This window comes from Ctenopharyngodon idella, chromosome 13, assembly GCF_019924925.1.
Source record: "Ctenopharyngodon idella isolate HZGC_01 chromosome 13, HZGC01, whole genome shotgun sequence".
NCBI classification, from domain to species: domain Eukaryota; kingdom Metazoa; phylum Chordata; class Actinopteri; order Cypriniformes; family Xenocyprididae; genus Ctenopharyngodon; species Ctenopharyngodon idella.
This window is the reverse complement of record NC_067232.1, coordinates 28,300,275-28,322,680: the sequence shown is the minus strand read 5'-3', so window position 1 is coordinate 28,322,680 and position 22,406 is coordinate 28,300,275. Positions and strand designations below refer to the sequence as shown.

The 22,406-nt window shown below is 38.0% G+C and overlaps 1 protein-coding gene and 1 long non-coding RNA gene across 3 annotated transcripts in view; both read right to left on the bottom strand.

Annotated features, from left to right (window-relative positions):
* Positions 1-22,406, bottom strand: part of LOC127524827 (uncharacterized) — a 270,726-nt gene that overhangs the window by 52,955 nt on the left and 195,365 nt on the right. The window lies entirely within an intron of this gene.
* Positions 1-22,406, bottom strand: part of slc29a1a (solute carrier family 29 member 1a) — a 38,069-nt gene that overhangs the window by 8,737 nt on the left and 6,926 nt on the right. The window contains exons 1-8 of one of the 2 annotated variants that reach the window (XM_051916741.1): positions 11,606-11,743; positions 3,009-3,086; positions 2,843-2,924; positions 2,574-2,749; positions 1,235-1,374; positions 766-900; positions 589-686; positions 392-473 (exon numbers count right to left, since the gene is read on the bottom strand). In XM_051916741.1, the coding sequence (XP_051772701.1) occupies positions 392-473; positions 589-686; positions 766-900; positions 1,235-1,374; positions 2,574-2,749; positions 2,843-2,924; positions 3,009-3,037 (742 nt within the window). In that variant the 5' untranslated portion in view covers positions 3,038-3,086; positions 11,606-11,743. Of the gene's footprint in view, positions 1-391; positions 474-588; positions 687-765; positions 901-1,234; positions 1,375-2,573; positions 2,750-2,842; positions 2,925-3,008; positions 3,087-11,605; positions 11,744-22,406 lie in introns of those variants that run through there. The other variant, XM_051916742.1, reaches the window with a different exon arrangement.

Below are 22,406 nucleotides of genomic sequence, written 5' to 3'. Positions count from 1 at the left end.
AATGCTATAAAATAAAATGCTATAAAAAAATGTACAATGTTTTGTTTTATTTTATTTTTATAGCATTTTATAACATTTTGTTTAATGCTATAAAATGCTATAAAAATAAAATGAAAAAAAAAAATGCTTTAAATATTTTTTTTAAAAAAGTAAGCATTTTCTGAGGCACAAACAAATTCTCACAATCTTGACCAGAGATGTCCTTATATGGTCTGAATATTAATTCAGTTAATTGTTGATTTGATCTCTACAACAGGACTTGTAAAGTTCTGCACATTTCTCTGTGGTCTCATATATTTGTTCATGAGTGTTTGACGGGCATCAGATTGTCACTGCTGACATCAGATGTTTAGAGAACATTTTGACAAATATATGGGATGCTGAGCATTACCTGGTTTCAGCAAATCCATCTTGTTTTCCTCATCTGCGATGGACCGCGAGCCATTGCTCTCAGAGTAATACTGGAAAAACTCCTGTGGAACCAATCGTTTCAGTCTTCAACATGTAAACATCAAATCATAATTCTCTACATTGATTAGTGGAAATGAATCAGATGTGAATGTCAAGAGTCAGGGATTTACACCATACCAATTTGGGCAGTGCGAGGTAAGAAACGATGGCCAGGAGAATAACGACACAGGCTATGATGAAGTAGCCGAAAGCGCTGTCCTGTAACTCAGAGCCCGCTGGAAAACACAAGATTTAGGGTCAAAACCTGGAAGCACAGAGTTGAAGGTTCTAGAGCGATGGAGGAGGAACACATACAGGCGAGCGCACAGATCATGGAGAAGGCCGCAAACGCTCCCGCCAGCCCTTGGCCGCTCATGATGGGCGTGGTGTAGGACGCTGGGAGCATTCCACCCAAACCAAACAAACTCCCTTGCAGAATTGCCCCGAATGCTGCAAAAAGATGGAGAAGAAAAAAAAAAAACAATGGCTAAGATTTGAGATAAACGCACATGGAAAGTCGTAAGGGTCGTGACAACACCGAACATCATGAAACATTTCAAAGAGTTCATTCCCGTCAGATCGGCTCTTTCAAGTAGGACCTTCCCCAGCTTGATTTTCAAAACATGTGTATTTAATATCAGCATCAAAGCATGTGTGTGAACTCAAGCCATCTTTTACTCATTATGAAAGCAAACCATGTGACCTGACCCAGAGGAGAGAATGGCTACAGAGAATACCACTGCACTGAGGTCAAAGAGGCGATGATGATGATGATGATACTCACAGTTGATGCAGATGATTTTGATCATAGTGAATGCAAAGAAAGGCAGGGGTTCCATCTCCACCTTCACCAGCACCGCTGTGATGAAAAACACCACGAGAATGACAGACAGACTGCCTGAGATCCTCCACTTCTGAGGAATCCTGGGAGAAACGAGCAGAAGAAAATAACACAAGATCAATTTTCCTGGTGTACTGTTTTCTGAGCGGCTATTAGGAAGATTCCTGGTAATCTCACAGCACTCTCATCATTATTTATTACAACTAATACACTCATAAGTCACGAGGGATGTTCTTCCTTCATTATTTAGTCCAACTCATCCTTAAATTGTAGATTTAAAAAGAAATTCATAGTTCACTTCAGAATTAAAATTTCCTGATAATTTACTCACCTCCATGTCATCCAAGATGTTCATGTCTTTCTTTCTTCAGTTTAAAAGAAATTAAGGATCCAGGATTTTTCTCCATATAGTGGACTTCACTGGGGTTCAACGGGTTGAAGGTCCAAATGTCAGTTTCAGTGCAGCTTCAAAGAGCTCTACATGATCCCAGACGAGGAATAAGAGTCTTATCTAGAGAAACCATCGGACGTTTTCTAAAAAAAATAAAAATTATATACTTTTTAACTACTTGCACTAGCGTTCACAACTTTACGCATTACGTAATCACGTTGGAAAGGTCACGCGTGACGTAGGCAGAAGTACCGATCCAGTGTCTACAAAGCGAACGTGCAAAGACTAAGGCAAACGGCCTTTACAAAAAAAGGTAAAACAACGATTTCGGACGATTTTGAAGTTGGAGGAGAAAATTAGATGGAGTTTTTTGCCCTACCGCGGTACTTCCGCCTACGTCACGCGTGACCTTTCCAACATGATTACGTAATGCGTGGAGCATCACAGAGCAGTGCAAGACGAGCATTTATGGTTAAAAAGTGTATAAATTGTTATTTTTTTTTAGAAAATGTCAGATGGTTTCTTTAGATAAGACTCTTATTCCTCGTCTGGGATCATGTAGAGCTCTTTGAAGCTGCACTGAAACTGACATTTGGACCTTCAACCCGTTACTAAGTCCACTATATGGAGAAAAATCCTGGAATGTTTTCCTCAAAAACCTTCATTTCTTTTCAACTGAAGAAAGAAAGACATGAACATCTTGGATGACATGGGGGTGAGTAAATTAGCAGGAAATTTTAATTCTGAAGTGAACTAATCCCACAGGAGAGAGTTTCAATGTCCAGTTAGATAAATTTAGTTGTTCACTGAAGCCACTTTACGTTTGGTGGCAGCTCTAATCTACGTACGTTTGTAAATCCCTCTTCCATGTAATTTCATTCATTGTCTCACCTCTGATGGATGAAGGAGTTGAGGCAGGTGAAAATGAGCAGCGGCACCATGGCGCACAGCGTCATCACATTGCTGAACTTTGACTGCAGGAAGCTACGACTGTCGCCCTCCGTCCCATTGACTGTTAGATTGTGTTCTCCGTTGATTTGTGGGTCCTTCAGACGTTGGGTGAAATACTGCAGAACAAGAAGTCAGAGATGTTGAGCGGTCCTCTATGTGAAAGCTAAGTTACATTAAACATCTGAATTTCATCTAATAACGTTGTTTACCATGGTAGCAGTCATGAAGAAATTCCATGGCAGGAGAGTTCCCAAGCCCAGAATGAAGAATATGATCCATACAGCTTTGTACCTGGAAGACATGGCATTTTATCCATGTGAAGTTTTACTATTGAGCATTTTTCACCCTGTGAGGAGGTCACGCTCACACATTTACCTGTCTTGCGGAGCGTTCACGGCAGTCATTGTGTCTGATTGATCTGTCACTGATCTCTTTCACAATCTGGCATCAAATCTGAAATTACAATCACATGGAAACAACGCTGAACCACAACACCACAGAAGATATATCATTTCATTCAAACCCAATAGACTAATCTTAGTGAAAGCTAGAGAAGAGTGTTTGTAACCAAGCAGATCTACTGTGATTTACTGTGTAAACATCCAACATTATTGCATTTCCTTCAAAAACTTGATTCTCCCAATGGATATTTTGGCAGCACCAACAGAAACATATTAAAATATCTAAACAAATGTTAATATTTTCACTCCAGTGTCATTTTTTACATGTGCTTGCAATTAGCCTAGATCTCTGAACCAATGTTTTGAATATTTAACATGTGAAGCCTTGGGTATAGAGTTCATAAAATAACAAAAAATTAATTTCCTGAGCTCAAGTGACAGCTTGTCTGGATTCCAAAAAAAATCTCCAGCCCTTAAGAAACGAATCACAAAATCCTCTGCACTCGAGAAATGGCGAAATATTGATTAATTCTGCAGTCCTTGGAGAATAAACACACGCAGTGAATGAGAAACTTAATGAACTCCAGGACAGACGACATCTGTGCGTCTAATCCTGGGTTTTCTATTGATATTGATACCTGCTGTGAATTCATTTTTTTCAGAGGGAACATCCCTGAAACAAAGCACTGTAAGATGTCTTGGATAAACTGTTTTAGGCGATAATGACAGACTGTGATGTTCCCTGTGCTGTGTATGGTGCATAAACAGATAGAACCGTCATTTGGACGCCGTACTGACAACAATGAGCTGGAAAACACACTCAACTCTCTGTACACACTCTTCATTCAAACAACTGTCTGGATATACAAAAACAGACCTCTTAGTTAAGAGATTTATTGGCTGTCAAAACATGGTTCGCCATATTATCAATCATTTTTATGTTGTTTTAATGTCTTTTGTAGAGTTCTCAAAAGTACCGACTTTGGTACCGAAATTTTAAGAACGTGACTCTTTGAGCGCTGTTGAGCGGATTCGTAAACATCTCTGATTGGCCACTGTGTTGACGCATCATCAGATATGTCTGTGATTGGCTACAATGATCAACGCTTCAAAAACGTTGCAAATAGTCATCAATGAAGCTCTTAACCGAGCGCTTGCACAGATACACACGGGAGCGTTTGAAAGCAGGCGTCCACTGATAGACAACTGCTTTCAAACGCTCCCGCTTTCAAATTAAAATACTTGTTCATTGTAGCCAATCACAGACATATCCGATGAACGTGTCAATGCAATGGCCAATCAGAGGTGTTTACGAATCCGCTCAACAGCGCACAAAGTGTCACATTTTTTAAATTTCAGCAAAGACTATAGAATAACACAAGACGTGTCACTCGTATTGTTTTAAATAGGAGAAAGTTGAACAAGCAATATGGCGGAATAAGTCCCGCCTTCTAAATAAGTCATCGCGTCACTGCAGCGGCCGTTAGAAGCTCCGGTTCCTATAGAAACAGTCAGACGCGTGCCTCTGAAATGAGACGCGAGAGACGCGCACTTAGGACTGCGCATTAGCTTGATCCAGCCTGAAAAATGACGTTTTTTGTCATGATTCGAGCGTTTAGAAACAAAATTTATGAGACAGTTGTTGTCAGATTTCACTGATTTCAAATATGAATTTTAATCGAAAGCTTGGCGAACAGCTTTGGAGAATTTGATGTTTCCCCATTCAAAGAGATAGGAAAACAAATGGGATGTCCGAGAGGCGTTTCTAAGATGGCCGCCGAGTGAAATGACTCGTCTTAAAGGGACTTTGATTTCAGTACCAATTGGTACTTTTGACAGCTCTTGTCTTTTTTATGTTAATAAAAAAAAAAATTCTTCATGAAGAAAATTAATTTGAAAGAAATGTCAAAGTTGAATTTCATACCATTTTTTAAAAACAATGACAAATAATGAAGGTTTTCATGCTCCACTGCTGTTGTGATAATCAATATTTTCCAAAATAACTAAAACACTTTTCAAAGTATTTTACAAAATAAACTAAAACATGCTTTCTTTCTTTTTTTTTAATCTATTCACTACATTTCAGAAAATCTGCAACCAAATTCTCACCAAATTCTGATTCATATCAGAATATTTTAGTTCTCTATGAGAAATTATCAATGTCGCGCTAGCTTAAAGGGATAGTTCACCCAAAAATGAAAATTCACCCTCAAGTTGTTCCAAACCTGTATGAGTTTCTTTGTTCTGTTGAACACAAAAGAAGATATTTTGATGAAAATGGGTAACCAAACATTTGATGCACCCTACTGACTTCCATAGTAGGAAAAAAAAATACTATGTAAGTCAATGGAGTTCACCAACTGTTTGGTTACAGACATCTTCAAAATATCTTCTTTTGTTTTCAACAGAACAAAGAAACTCCTACAGGTTTGGAACAACTTGAGGGTGAATTTTCATTTTTGGGTGAACTATGCCTTTCAAATAGTAGGAAGCACAATTTGACAGTGAAAAATGCTATCTAGCATCATATTCATGTGGTTTCAGCCTTTATTAACGTCCATACCTACCCCTACCCCAAACCTACCCTTAAAACAATGCAAATATTTGTAAAAAATTTAAAAAAAAGATGCAATATTGATGCGCGCGTGCGCTGTAAGCCGATAGGACAATCTGATGTGTAGGATGAAATGTCATGACACCGGCCTGTCGCACAAGACCTTTAAATGAGCCACCTGACACAACTGATCTGATTTGACCAAATTGTGTTACAACAGTCACATTGAGGGAATCTGACTGACCTAAATCCTGTGATCACATGCTGTCACTATAAGCTAAAACATAAAACTCGATCTTCTCTTATCAATACATCTGCTAAACCAGGTCACGATGACCTCTGTAAGGAAACATGACATTCAGCTCTAGAAACACAATATTTTACTTCAAAGTTAAACGGGAGTTCATTCATTTAGTTGAAGCAATATGTCATGGTTAGCTGATAACGGCTGAAACCAAATGAAGCATTTCCACCTTGACATGGACTTATGTGCCCTCGGGTCGGCAGGCATGAGAGAGAAAAAGTGTTTTGCAAGCTTGCATGTATTAAAAAATATTGTACATATTATTTATGTGGTGCACACTAACGTTCAGAAAATATTTTTTCCTCTTCTGCTCACCAAACCTGCATTTATTTGATCGAAAATACAGTAAAAACAGTGAAATATTATTACAATTTAAAACGGCTGTTTTTCCAAGTCTCTGTCAGTAACACCTCTGTATTTACAATGTACAATCACCAGAACCAAAAGAGGTCATCCAAATCTTCCACTTTGTACCCGAGCCAATGTGCACAGTCACCGCCACACTCCACAAATTGATCCCAGCAGCCTACAATCACTCAGTCCCCCGATTTGGTTCACCTCCGGCCCTGAAAAACACCTTTGGCCGGTTTCCCGGACAGTCCTCTGACTCTGCTTCCCGGGACTGTGCTTCTAAAAAGGTCCCCCTTACAGGCTCAATATTTCACAACAAAGCTGCAGGGTCCAGAAATAGCCTGTCTGTCAGGGTGTTGAGCCTTCAGCGGACCTTGCGAGAGGGTCTGTAACCGGAGAACATCAGCAGTGTATCCAAGAACAAGCTCGGAACAGATTTGTGTTCAAGAGGCCCTGTGAACCAATTCTAGCCATCTATCCCAACAACACAAGAACAAGACGACATGAATATGAAAACATAAGAAGAATTCTGTTGCATGATCCTTTTTCTTAACAATTCTTGCAGCACTTTTAAGGAAGCAATGAAAAGTTTGGGTGTATCATTTCTCTAACTGAACTGCGAACATTCGGAAACTTTTAAAGGGATAGACCACACAAAAATGATTGGTTCACTTCAGAATTAAAATTTCCTGATAATTTACTCACCCCCATCCAAGATGTTCATGTCTTTCTTTCTTCAGTGGAAAAGAAATGAAGGTTTTTGAGGAAAACATTCCAGGATTTTTCTCCATATAGTGGACTTCACTGGGGTTCAACAGGTTGAAGGTCTAAATGTCAGTTTCAGTGCAGCTTCAAAGAGCTCTACATGATCCCAGACGAGGAATAAGAGTCTAATCTAGAGAAACCATCGGTCATTTTCTAAAAAAAAAAAAAACAATTTATACACTTTTTAACCACAAATGCTCGTCGTGCACTGCTCTGTGATGCTCCACGCATTACGTAATCATGTTGGAAAGGTCACGCGTGACGTAGGCGGAAGTACCGCGGTAGGGCGAAAAACTCCATCTTTTTTTGTAAAGGGTGTTTGACTTATTCTTTGCACATTTGCTTTGTAAACACTGGATCAGTACTTCCTCCTACGTCACGCGTGATTACGTAATGCGTGGAGCATCACAGAGCAGTGCAAGACGAGCATTTGTGGTTAAAAAGTATATAATTTTTAATTTCTTTAGAAAATGTCAGATGGTTTCTCTAGATAAGACTCTTATTCCTCGTCTGGGATCATGTAGAGCTCTTTGAAGCTGCACTGAAACTGACATTTGGACCTTCAACCCGTTGAACCCCAGTGAAGTCCACTATATGGAGAAAAATCCTGGATCCTTAATTTCTTTTCGACTGAAGAAAGAAAGACATAAACATCTTGGATGACATGGAGGTGAGTTAATTATCAGGAAATTATCATTCAGAAGTCAACTAATCCTTTAAAGGATAATTTTCATTTTGGGGTGAACTAACCTTTTATTGGAACTAAACGTCATTAAAACAGGTTATGTGATTCTAGTCATTATTTACTTTAACAAAATAAGTTTAGCATAAGAAATAGTTCTCAATTCCCAAAACATGGCTAAATTTCACACTCTTTACTATGACTAAGAGCATCATCAAACTTGCATAATCTCATTCAAAGCCATTTTCAGAAATGGATGCAGATTCCAATTCCACTTAATGATCCATCATCACAACTCTTTCAGTACTTTTAAGGAAGCAATGAAAGGTTTGGGTCAATCATTGCTCTAATCGAACTGCATTTAATGGAACTAAAGGTCATGAAATCAGCTTCTATACTGTAATGGAATAAGTTTAGAATAAGAAATGGTTCCCAGTTCCCAAACCAAGACCTGGCAAAATTTCACAATAATTACTATGAGCACCATAAATATGTATAATCTCAATCAAAGCATCTTTGTAAAACATGCCAGCCACCCCACCTGTGCCAAACAATGCCCAATTTCTCTCACAGAGAAACCCATGGATTTAGTGTTGTCATTGAAAAACAGCAGACCACGATTACATTTATTTTCCCTGACTCATTTCAAAGCTGGACGGCAGGCCTTCTTTCTCTTCTGGATAACATTCAAGAGTAAGACACTCATTTTTGGCTGGAGCATAAGGCCATTTAATTTGCCCTCTATTTTAATCCGTAAGGAAATGATTATGAAAGCAAAAAAGGCTTGAGTTTGACTTTATGCCATGTTACAAATGAAGAAGTAGGACTGAAATATACACTGCAATATGTTGGCTTATTTGTGCCACATTTCCTGCAAAAGTAAAACTCTATAAAACCACAGCTCTAGTTTGCTTTAAACTACGCTAAACAACATTCGTAACCCGCTTTACTTACTTAAAGGGATAGTTCACCCAAAAATGATCATCATTTCATGATGTAGTTTCTTTCTTCTGTTGAACACAAAAGAAGATATTTTAAAGAATGTTGGTAATCTAGCAGTTGACGGTAGTCATTGACTTCCATTGTATTTCTTTTCCTACTATGGAAGTCAACTGTTTGGTTAGCAACACTCTTCAAAATATCTTCTTTTGTGTTCAACAGAACAAAGAAACTCATACAGGTTTGGAACAATTTGAGGGTGAGTAAATGATGACAGAATTACTATCCCTTTAATGTGACGCATTTCTGAGTTAGACAGGATATTCAATCAGACTAAGGGGCCGTTTTCAACTAAAAAAAATGTTTTGGCCGTTCATTTACACGACAATGGCGTTTCGAGGGCCTAAAAAACTCAAGCTTTGGAAAACGGGTTTCAAAGTGCAAGTTTGTGAAAATTATACCATTATCATATACATGTAAAAAAAAACGTGAATTTGTGAAAATGGTGACGTCATGTGCATTACATGTTCAGTCTATAGGCGACATAGTGTTTCTTTACAAAGTGACATCGCCATCTACTGGCCTGACAGCATAATACAGTCATTTTCGCTGATCCGTGTGAATGTTTTGTTTGTACGAGAAAAAAGCGAAGGAAAAACTTTTCCATCTTTAGTACATCGCTGTCACGTAAACGTACCCTAAAAGTACAGGACTTTAAAAAATGCTGGGTCAAAACAACCCAAGTTGGGTTGAAAATGGACAAACCCAGCGGTTGGGTTAAATGTTTGACCCAACCTGCTGGGCAGTTTTATTTAACTAAACTATTGTTTAAAAGTGACTATATGTCTGGCTTAAAATGAATCCAAAATATGTTGGAAATTAAAAATCAGACACATAATTACTAGAGGCAACAATAATAATGAAAAGGTGAACATTTATTAATAAGCAATTTAATAAATGTTTATTGTTTAATTATTATTCATTAAACTTATTAATAAATGTTAATTTCCAACATACTTTGGGTTCATTTTAAGCAAGCAATACAGTAATTCTTAAACAATAGTTGGGTTCAATAAAACTACCCAGCAGGTTGGGTCAAACATTTAACCCAACCGCTGGGTTAAAACAACCCAATCGCTGGGTTTGTCCATTTTCAACCCAACTTGGGTTGTTTTTAACCCAGCATTTTTTAGACTTATTTTTATTGTGAGAACTATGAAAGCCCGATTCCGCCACTAAATAAAAAAATAAAAACAGTAATTGCGACTTTTTATCTCAGAATTCTGACTTTTTATCTCGCAATTGCGAGTTTATATCTCATAATTCTGACTTTTTTCTCACAACTGCGAGCTATAAAGTCATAATTCTGAGATATAAACTCGCAATTGCGTGATATAAAGTCTCTCGCAATTGCGAGTTTATATCTCAGAACTGTGACTTCATATCACGCAATTGCGGGTTTATATCTTACAATTCTGACTTTTTTTCCTCGCAATTTTGACTTTTTTCTCTCGCAATTGCGAGTTTATATCTCAGAATTGTGACTTTATAGCTCGCAGTTGTGAGAAAAAAGTCAGAATTATGAGATAAAAGGTAGCAATTACTGTTTTTATTTTTTTATTTCATAGAAAACAGGTGGTTGGAGGTGACGGGTTGGAAACGGTTTTTGTGATGTCAGAAGGAAAGTCATGTAAGGGTTAATGCATTCTGATGAAAGATTACAAAGACAAACATTTAATTTTTCTTTTGGAATAACACAGAATCATAACAATAAAGCCAGGACTGGGCATTAATAAAGTAAACTGGGCCAGTTTTGATTTTGTTGACTTTGAAGAGAAGCATTCTTACTGTCTTAACACAGACAAATAAGTTGTGCTGACTTTTTTAATGCAGCTGCACTACCACTTAGGAAACCAACCTAGATTTTTATCACATAGTGCGGCCAGAGTTGCATGCCATGCTCAGCATTGCACACACGCCACATGAGTTACATTAAGAACATTTGCCAGCTATAGCACTGAGAGCTCACTGTCTCTGTATAATGATACAGCTCACATGAATCTCATCTAAAGAGCATGAGAAGAGCACGAACATCTCCTGCCCAAACCACGAGCGTGATGCATCAGCACCATGACACTTGAAAGAAACTCAACCAATGCGGAAAACGATAGACCACAGAAACCATTAAAACTGAGTCAAAACAGGTTGCTTCTTTTAATCATAGTAAACATACCCAAACGTCAACATAAATTTCACATCAACAACTAAACCTTCCTACTGGTATGTAAATGTAAAAAAGCTCAAGTTATCTTTTATTGACTAAACACAGTTCCAAGAAGCATTTGCTATAAAAGTGAATGTTATCAAATTTTAAGAGTGAACTAGCTCATAGATGACCTCAAGGTTAGGGTTAGACCTTGGCACATATTCAAAGCTCAAGCTGTATGATAAAACTTGGATACAAGGGAAGCATCGTTTCACTTGACTATGTACATTTCACCTTTCGCTGAACATATTCACATAACCCCACAGAATACAATATTTTTAACTTGTCAGTGATGGACTCGTATGCCGCCTGTGCCAATACAGGATGTCCGAAACACGTGGCGAGCGACTATTAATAAACGATATTTATTATATCAAATATTTCAGAGAACTTATAGTCATAGTAACTACCCGCCCGAGGTTTCGCTAAGAATATGTCCAGAGTCACGTCGCGAATAAACTGGCGGTGAATTTAACTTTAGCCTCGCGCGAAACATCTAAAACTGACGTAAATCCACGTGCTTGAAAAAAACGCGGGACGCATTGTTACAAAAAAAAAAAAAAAAAACACCGTAGTTCAACGTTGTTCAACTTTTTACTGTCGGTGTTTGAAAATACAGTTTTCAAACGAGAACTATTACAACAGTAATGCGAGCAATAAAAGTTTACATATGTGAAGTGAGTTGTACTATAGTAAAATCGAGCCCTTACCTTGACGTACGGAGAGAAGAAGAGACAGCGTGGAGTCTGAGAGAGCGCGAGAGAGAGAACTCAACACAGACACGAGCTGAGGAGGGACTGTCCCAATACTCAAATGATGATGATGACGATGATGATGAGAGCTGGACTACAACACAGTTCGATATACTCGATCTTTACCATTTCAGTAATAACATTAACAAATAGTGTTACATTATGTGATGTTTTTCATCTGATTATTTCATGTAGTACTAAAAATTTTTTATATAGCATATATATATATATAGCATATATAATTCATATATGCAGTACAAATTGAAAGTTTGGAGACCCTTCTAACATACACAATTTTATTTTTATTATTATTAATTAAATAATATAATATTTGAACAATTAAAGTAAAGCCCTGGGTATTAATACTTTTTTTTTTTTTTTGGCGTTATTTTTTTACGCATACGCTAGTGTACGCGCACAGTTGAACGCACAACCTTGAAAAGTACGCTTAATTTTTTACTCGTACACGTTACGGAGCCCCGGACATGACATGCAGGAAAAAAATAGTAGGTTAAATCGTGCCCACGATTTACTAATTCGTTCTCTCGATTTACTAAAACGTGCGCATGATTTACTATTACGTTCCCTCAATTTACTATTTTGTTCCCTCGATTTACTAAAATGTGCGCACGATTTACTATTTTGTTCCCTCGATTTACTAAAACGTGCGCATGATTTACTATTACGTTCCCTCAATTTACTATTTTGTTCCCTCGATTTACTAAAATGTGCCCACGATTTACTGTTTCGTTCCCTCGATTTACTAAAACGTGCGCACGATTTACTATTTTGTTCCCTCGATTTACTAAAAAGTGCGCATGATTTACTATTACGTTCCCTCTATTTACTAAAACGTGCCCACGATTTACTGTTTCGTTCCCTCGATTTACTAAAAAGTGCGCATGATTTACTATTACGTTCCCTCTATTTACTAAAACGTGCCCACGATTTACTGTTTCGTTCCCTCGATTTACTAAAATGTGCGCACGATTTACTATTTCGTTCCCTCGATTTACTAAAACGTGCGCATGATTTACTATTACGTTCCCTCTATTTACTAAAACGTGCCCACGATTTACTGTTTTGTTCCCTCGATTTACTAAAACGTGCGCACGATTTACTATTTCGTTCCCTCGATTTACTAAAACGTGCGCACGATTTACTGTTTAGCTCCCTCGACTTACTAAAACGTCCCTCGATTTATAAATCACATGAAAAAACCCCTCGATTTATAAATCACATGATTTATAAATCGAGGGAATGAAATAGTAAATCGTGCGCACGTTTTAGTAAATCGAGGGAACGAAATAGTCGTGCGCGTGATTTACTAATTAGTAAATCGAGGGAACGAATTACAAACCCGATTCCAAAAAAGTTGGGACACTGTACAAATTGTGAATAAAAAAGGAATGCAATGATGTGGAATAATAGGCCTATTATAACTTATTATAAAAATTTCCTTAGTACTCTTCTGATGCCGAAATTCGCGTCACACACACTGTACGGTGACCCTCGTGTACGCGTAAAAAGTGAACTATACTTTGGGCTTTACTATCCCAAAAGGCCACAGGAGAGAATTTTGTGAATTGGCAGTAAAGTGACGCAACTGATGCTGGTAGGTCACATGATAATAATGACAACATGGCGAATGTAGTATGTCCAGATAAAATTCATAGCTACTGCACACATTCATACTATATAACATACTTTTTAGCGTTCGTGAAATTATTATATATTCAAAACAAATACCTACTCGAGAGTATGCGATTTTGGACGCCGTATAGCTTCTCAAACAAGAACAAATGTAGGGCGGGGCTTGATTTTGTCCGTGGAGAATTGATTGGATGGTTGTGGTTTGCTATTGGTGGATCTCATGTGAGTGACAGGTTGCCCCGCCCTCATCATCAAAGAAGAGAAGAGATGCTGCAAGAGGGAGAAGAAAATATTCTGATTCAAGATTATGAGGAACATGAATTTAAAAAAAATGATAATAAATAGTGCAATATTCCATAAAAGTAGAAACTGTCAATTTTGATTTCATGATTATTCATTCCCATGAGATACTGATCATCTATTCACCGAAGTGAAAATATGACATACAGATCTTCATTAAATATTCTTCTGTAATAGATGTAGTCTTTCTCCCTCTCAGCACTGCTGAGTTTCTCCTAAAGCACGGGACAACAAACTTTGCACTTCGCCTTGCCTGTTGACAATAACAAACATCTGCTGTTTTGTTGAAGTGTGGAGATGCGCACCTTCCGTGTGAGATCCCACAACTCCCATCAGGACACAGCTGCACTTTGAGACGTTCCTGAAGGCGTTTTGTGACAGCTTTTCAAGGACGTGTAATGTCTGTCTACAGAATGCTACAGCTTTTCATGTGCTGAAGAAGTTTGAAGTCTACTAAACTGAACTCAGAATGCAAAGTTATTGTTATTTTAACTACGCTCCCTGGCACTAAAAATCTGGCAGTCATGAGTCCAGTCCAACGAGGATGATGTTCATTTTCAAAGACTTGTTTACGTCTGTAGGTTGGGTTCTGTGTCAGATGAATTTGTATGTTTAAAATAGAACTGGCAACTGTGTTGTATTCTTTTGGGCAGCCGCTCGAATATAAGCGTGTGGTTAGACACTACTGTCCGACCGCTTCCACCTACTCCCTGTCTAGTCTAAAAGCAGCCGTGGTTTGAGTGAGACAGTCCCTTCATGGATAACAAGTAAACATCCAGAGAAAGTGAGAAGGGACAAAAACAAGCTATTCTTGGGTAATATAACATCTGTTTGATACCATCGGCTTGAAAATGAGTACAACAAACAGCATTTAGACTGACGGCCACCAGACTTCACCGCTGTACACTGCGGTAATGATCCGGGAGATGAAGGGTGAAGGACATGACAACATTGTGCCGTTCAGTGGGGTCAGAAGCTCTGTTTGCTCCAGGACGAGTGTTCCGGAAATTCAAATAATATATGTCATTTTGGATGAAAAGAATCTGTTAAAAACAAGAAATTGATATGAAAGAAAATAGAATGTTTTAAGGGTAAATGTGAGTCATCATCTTCATGAAATTACTGACACTGTTTGTCTAAAGTAATTTGATCTGGAGAGAGAGGTGCTGGGAATAGGATAGATGAATTCAATCAGTAAAATGTTCCAACAGAACTTACACTTTAGTATAGGGAACACATATAAACTATTAACTATGACTTTTCCCTCAATAAACTCCTAATTTGCTGTTTATTAATAGTTAGTAAGGTAGTTGTTAAGTTTAGGTATTGGGTAGGATTATGAATGCAGAATAAGGCATTAATATGTGCTTAATAAGTACTAATAAATAGCCAATATTTTAGTTATATGCATGCTAATAAGCAACTAGTTAAAAGACCCTAAAATAAAGTGTTAACGAACTTTTTATTTTATTTTTATTTTTTATTTTTTGGTGTGACAAAAAAATGATAAATCTACAAGATGTTTTTTTAAAAAAGTGTATATATATATATATATATATATATATATATATATATATGTTGCTTTGGCAACTAACTGAAATGTTTAAGTTGAAGTATTAAAATTATTATATCAAATCAAATTAAAACTAAAACTGAAAATAATAGTAATTTTTAACAACCAAAATCTAAAAAACATGAGAAAAGCACATAACAAAATTACTGAAAATGAAACTTATATATAACATGTAATGTGTTTATGTATGTGTGTGTGTGTGTGTGTGTATATATATATATATATATATATATATATAAATTTAATTTATGTAGCCTATATATATATATATATATATATATATATACACACACACATATATATTTAAGAAATATATGCATGTATGTATAAATATATATATATATTTTTATATATTTATATTATATATAAATATAAGATATTTTTCTTAAATGTATGTATACATGTATCATATACATGTATGTGTGTGTATTTATATATACATAATAATTATTCACAGAACAAACACACATATATTACACAAACACATACTCCTATTTTGGTCACGATAATCAATTATCATTGAACAGCCCTAATATATATACATAAATGTATATAAAATTTAATGTGTATGTGTGTGTGTATATATATATACATATACACGGATTGAATTTTATATATATATATATATTATATATATATATATACGCACACACACACACACATTAAATGTATATATGATGCATATATATGCATTAAATGTGTGTGTGTGTGTTTGTGTGTATATATATATATATAATGCATATATATGCATTAAATTGTGTATATATACATTAAATTATGTACATTATGTACTCACCCTTGTACGTGGAGTAACTGTACATGTACTGTACTTTTCTGTTTCAATCAAAGAACCTGACTCAAAATAGGATGCTTTTAAAAAGGCAATATTCTTGTAAAATTGAACTGCTCATTAAAAAAATTACAAAATATTTAAAAATATTTTCATTTATTATATTTTTTTTTGAATATCTGTGCCATGGAGCTTTGAAGCTTTGTTCTCAGGTTTGGATGTGGAGCTCTTACGTGCCCAGAGGCACATTAAATCAGCAGTACGTGACGTACCTGACAGGACAGAAGAACAGGAGCTGAGCACAACAATCTCTGTGCCATGTGAAATGAAATCAGAGCCGCTCCGTCACCCCTCGGCCTGGGTCAACTTAGAGGACATGTTTAAAACCAGAACACCCTACGCCTGTGTGACGATGCATTATAAATGCCTTAGCAACCATAAAAGAGATCCTGGCAACACTCAGAACATCCTAGAAATCTTAAGCAAATACATATTAACACCTGCCAACTTAACCAACCACAATACCACTCTATTCATGTGGCACTCCTGCTTTGTGGATGAGCTCATCCCATGATTACTCATAGTATTATAAAGGTGTGTAGAACAGGTTTAGGGGGTGTGCTCGCTTCTTGGTCATGTTTCTTTTCGTTATACCTACTTCACTGATGCTCTTCGTTCTTTTTTACCCCAGAGTTATGTTATAATTATTACATTTTAATTATTAATAGTTCTGGACAGGTGTTTATAAATCCAGAATGATATAAAATAACTGGAACAAAGGCATTGTCAGATGAAGATGTAGTTTCAAGATTAGTAAAACTGGCAGATTTCACAGAAGTCACGTTAGGAGAAAGCACACCAGCATGGAGCGGACCGTTCCTACATCCCTGATTGTTATCTACAGGCATGGAGAGGGTCTTCCTGCTGAAGCTTCTGAGGGAGGAGTATCCTGACATCCACTCAAAACACACCATGCTCTATTGTCTTCATCCCACTATTACCTGAGTCACAGCAGCCAAAGACAACAAGAGGAAACTTGGTTCAACCGACCCAGCGACCCATGCTGAATGTGACTGTACTGCTGGTAAACCAGCTGACGACATCATCCAGGCTCAAAGAACTTACTGGACCATCTGATAAAATCATTTAGAAACATCACCATCGGTCATTTAAAAAAAAAAAAAAATTAAATTAAATTACTTTTTAACCACAAATGCTCGTCTTGCACTGCTCTGAGATGCTCCACGCATTACGTATTCATGTCGGAAAGGTCACGCGGAAGTACCGATCCAGTGTTTACAAAGCGAACGTCAAAGACTAATCGGGCGTTCACACCAGACGCGACTTGCGCGAATAAATTCACTTCACAACAGATGCGAATTCGCGTCATGGGAGGGGCTTCTGTAAGGCGGCTCGTCTCGTTTCTGCACACTTCCTCTGAATAAACACATCAACTCGTCAGCGGGAAAGTAGTTGTAAAATACGGCGAATAAGCTCAATTTGCCGGCTTTAGCTAGCTTGTAGTCTCAATATGTATATATATATATAGCTCAAATTGAGTAAAGAGCGTTTTTTACAACTTACCAGATTGTCCGACCTCCTCGCTCACTTTCTTCCAAGCAAGATCCTTTTTATTCCTGTTTCTATAAAAGTATGAAGATGTATCGTACAGCGACGATGATTTTGTCCTCCATTGTTGTTTCGGATTTCTGCCTCCGCTCGCTACGTCGTGATCACGTCACTACTAGAGCATGCTCCTGATTGGTTAACACGGCGCGAATTTTCGGCAAAGTTCAGATTTTTCAACTCGCATGATTCGCACGAATCACGCGTTACACGCGTCAAATGCCCGAAACGCTCTATTCGCGCCGCCTCATTCACACGAATCGTGCCGCAGGATGTCTATTCGCGTCTTTGCATTGACTTAACATGTAAATCACTCGCGCTTAATGCTTCATTCGCGTCTGGTGTGAACGCACCATAAGTCAAACACCCTTTAAAAAAAACGTAAAACAACGATGTCGGACGATTTTGAAGTTGGAGGAGAAAATGAGATGGAGTTTTTTGCTCTACCGCGGTACTTCCACCTACGTCACGCGTGACCTTTCCAACATGATTACGTAATGTGTGGAGCATCACAGAGCAGAGCAAGATGAGCATTTGTACTTAAAAAGTATATCAAATTTTTATTTGTTTTAGAAAATGTCTGATGGTTTCTCTAGATAAGACTCTTATTCCTCGTCTGGGATCATGTAGAGCTCTTTGAAGCTGCACTGAAACTGACATTTGGACCTTCAATCTGTTGAACCCCAGTGAAGTCCACTATATGGAGAAAAATCCTGGATCCTTAATTTCTTTTCGACTGAAGAAAGAAAGACATGAACATGTTGGATGACATGGAGGAGAGTAAATTATCAGGAAATTTTAATTCTGAAGTGAACTAATCCTTTAAAGGGATAGTTTACCCAAAAATAACAATTTTGTCATCATACTCACCGTCAAGAATGTTGGTAACCAAACAGTTTTTGGTCCCCATTGACTTCCATAGTATGAATAAAAAAAGATCAATGGAACCAGAAACTGTTTTGTAAACAGCATTCTTCACAATATCTTCTTTTGTGTTCAACAGAACAATGAAACTCATACAGGTTTGGAACAACTCGAGGGTGAGTAAATGATGACAGAATTTTTTATTTTTGGGTGAACTATCCCTTTAATTGAAAGGGAAAATCATTTTTTTCGCAGCATTTACCTCCACTAACCTCCATTCTTTGATAAGTGTTGACATTAAAAAAAGGCCTTCATGAGGTAAAAACGAAACTATCTGCTCTCCTCTATTCAGCTTGAGAAAAAGATGATGGGAAAGGAAGATTTATTTTGAGGCAAAACGGGGAGATAAAGTGATAGAAATACGGTCTCAGCTGTAAAATCACATGCAGAACCAAGTTGCAAATTAGTCATGATAAACACAGCTAGAATAACAACATCAGTGACTTTAAGTCTAAAGTCAATACATCACATGACTTTTGCCCTCTAGGCCAATTCTCCAGAGAAACACAATAGCCTGACTCTTATAAGGTTAGTCTTATGACCTTCCATTTAAGCCCACCAGAACTTGACATGTCAGAAACATTCTTCATGCTACATTAAAACAGTGCAAAAGTGAATGTTATTCAACCAGATCATTTACAAAATACATACTTACATATATAATCATTAAACCACAATTCCATGAAAGCATATATAGTCCCACGTCATGTTTCTTGTGCATGTCTGCGACTAGTATCGTAGAGTTATGGCTACATTGATCATTTTAAATATTTGTACACTAATGAGAATTTGAGATAAAATGTGTGACTGTCATGAAAAATATTTGCTTCGTCATCCTTAAACTGCTTATATTCCTCCTGACTAGCTGCCCTGTCCGCTCCGCTGGCACTCCAGACAACCTGAGAAACACGGCCTACACAAACTTTGGAAAGTTTTACAGACATTTACTCAGAAGAGTGCTGCATGACTGGACACAGTGTGTTGGCTGTTCTTAAAATCATTAGAAACGACACACTGGAAAATCTAGCAGAAATTTACTCAGGAGGCAACTGGACATGATTTAATCAGTTGTGGAAAAAAGCCCCCACTTAAACCTAAAGAAAATCTGATTACTACCATTAGGGTCCAATGAAGCTAAAAATAAAGGGGTGGTTGATTATGATTTCACTTTTTTAACTTTAGTTAGTGTGTAATGTTGCTGTTAGATCATAAACAACATCTGCAAAGATATTTTCTTTTACAGAAATCGCTTTTTAAACGGCTGGTAGGGACTACGACGAGCTTCTTCCCGGGTTAGTGACATCACAAACCCTAACATTTACATAAACCCCGCCCCCGAGAACACACAACAAATAGGGTGTGGCCATGTTGGGCTGCTTTAGAGAAGAGGAAGAGTTGTTGTAGTAGAGTGTTGTTGACATGCCGTCATTTTACACCGGACTGCTTCACAAACGAGGGTCAATTCAACACAAAAGATTAACATGACGGCACATGCTAGTGGATGAGTTGAATCAACTCCACAGCAACTACATAAATTTATCCACTAACCATTCAGAAACGTCTAAAAGTTGTAACTTCTTCCTGAGTCTCTCCATCAGTGTCGACTCCGGTTTGAACAATGTAAGGCTGAACACTTTCATCATTTTGGCTGCGTGAGATTCTCCATCTTTGTTGTTGTTGAGCGACCGAAGCGCAAGCTGTTAAAGCTCCGCCCTCTTCTGGAAAGGGGGCGGGAGCAGCAGCTCATTTGCATTTAAAGGGACACACACAAAAACGGCGTGTTTTTGCTCACACCCAAATAGGGGCAAATTTGACAAGCTTTAATAAATGATCTGTGGGGGATTTTGAGCTGAAACTTCACAGACACATTCTGACTTATATTACATACTTGCCACTCACTGGTCACTTTGCTAGTACTGGGTTAGACCCCCTTTTGCCTTCAGATCTGCCTTAATTGTTCATGGCACAGATTCAACAATGTGCTGGAAACATTCCTCAGAGATTTTGGTCTATATGTGATATCATCACACAGTTTCTGCACATCCATGATGTGAATCTCCCGTTCCAGCACATCCCAAACCTGCTCTATTGGATTGAGATCTGGAGATTGTAGAGGACATGTGAGTTTAGTGAACTCACTGTCATGTTCAAGAAACCAGTTTGAGATGATTTGAGCTTTGTGATGGTGCGTTATCCTGCTGGAAGTAGATCAGAAGATGGTCATAAGGGGATGGACATGGTCAGCATCAATACTGTGGTGTTTAAATGATGCTCAATTGCCCAAAGTGTGCCAAGAAAATCCCTCACACCATTACAGCAGCAGCAGCCTGAACCGCTGATACAAGACAGGATGATTCATGCTTTCATGTTGTTTACGCCAAATTCTGACCCGACCATCTGAATGTTGCAGCAGAAATCCAGACTCATCAGATTTTTCCAATCTTCTATTGTCCAGTTTTGGTGAGTCAGTGTGAATTTGTAGCCTCAGTTTTCTGTTCTCAGCTGACAGGAATGTCACCGGTGTGTCTTCTGCTGCTGGAGCTCATCTGCTTCATGCTTCGACGTGTTGTGCGTTCAGAGATGCTCTTCTGCAGACCTCAGTTGTAACAAGTGCTTTATTAGTGGTGCTTGCCTAAGGCGAAGCATCACTATTGTTCTCTTGCATACTTATTATTATTCTTCTAGACAAAGGTTTGGCGTGCTACTCTTCCTGCACCGTTTGTCATAGAATGAGGTGTCAAATCAACCGGCTCGTTGAGGAGAGGCGTGCTATATCTTTTCTAAGAGATTGGAGTTACGCTGTTCACACAGCGGACGAAAAAGTGGGCCAAAAAATCCCATAGAAATACAAAGGCGGAATCTGTGTGTTTTTGAATGCACACACACACACACACACACACACACACATGCATCTCATGCACTCATTCTCTCTCTCTCTCACTCTCTCATTTGACTTAACTTATTAAGAAGCCAATAAGTAGTGGCCTAAAATCTTCATAGTCACACCCTAGCAACCAGTTACAGCACCCTAGCAACCACCCCATAGACTTCCATTGAAAAATAGATGAGAGGGATATAAATGAATCAGAGCATCATAGAGATACGTGAGTTTGGCTCTTTTGATTTGGTCAGAAATTCAGTCTATTAGTTTAACCTACTAACTGTTTAGCCATGCCCTAGCAACCATTTAGAGCACCCTAGCAACCCAAATCCAATGAGGGATATCTTCAAATCCGAATGTCATAGATGCATTGCGGTTGGTTTATATCATTCATATTGGCAAGGAGCCTTTGAGTATCATCATTGGCAGCTGCCAAGCCACTTCCTGGCAACCAAACCGAGTACCCTAGCAACCGTTTAGCAAGACCTATATCTCTGCATCAGAACATCATAGAGACATGGGAGTTGGCTCTTTTGACTCATGCTAGCAAACAGGACTTCCAACATGCTACACATGCTAGCAGTGAATAGCTACATGCTAATAGTGATTAGCTAAATCATGCTAAGAACATGCTAATAACTTAGCAACCACCTAGCAACACCCTATCTACCACCCAGGACATCCTTACAACAGCCTTGAAACCATGCAGATTATCTTAGTAACCACCTAGCAACCACCTAGCAATGCCTTAGCAACAACCCAGAACACCTTAGCAACCACCTAGCAACACCCTAACAACCACCCAGAACATCTTAGAAACTGCATAGAAAAGCCCTGGCAACCACCCAGAACACCCTAGTAACCGCATAGCAGCCAACAAGCAACACCTTAGCAACCACCCAGAACATCTTAGCAACTGCTACATGCTAATAACAATTAGCTAAGTGCTAAAACATGTTTAAAAACTCAATAGTAACTATCTGTGACAGCTACCAACTGACTAGCAACACCC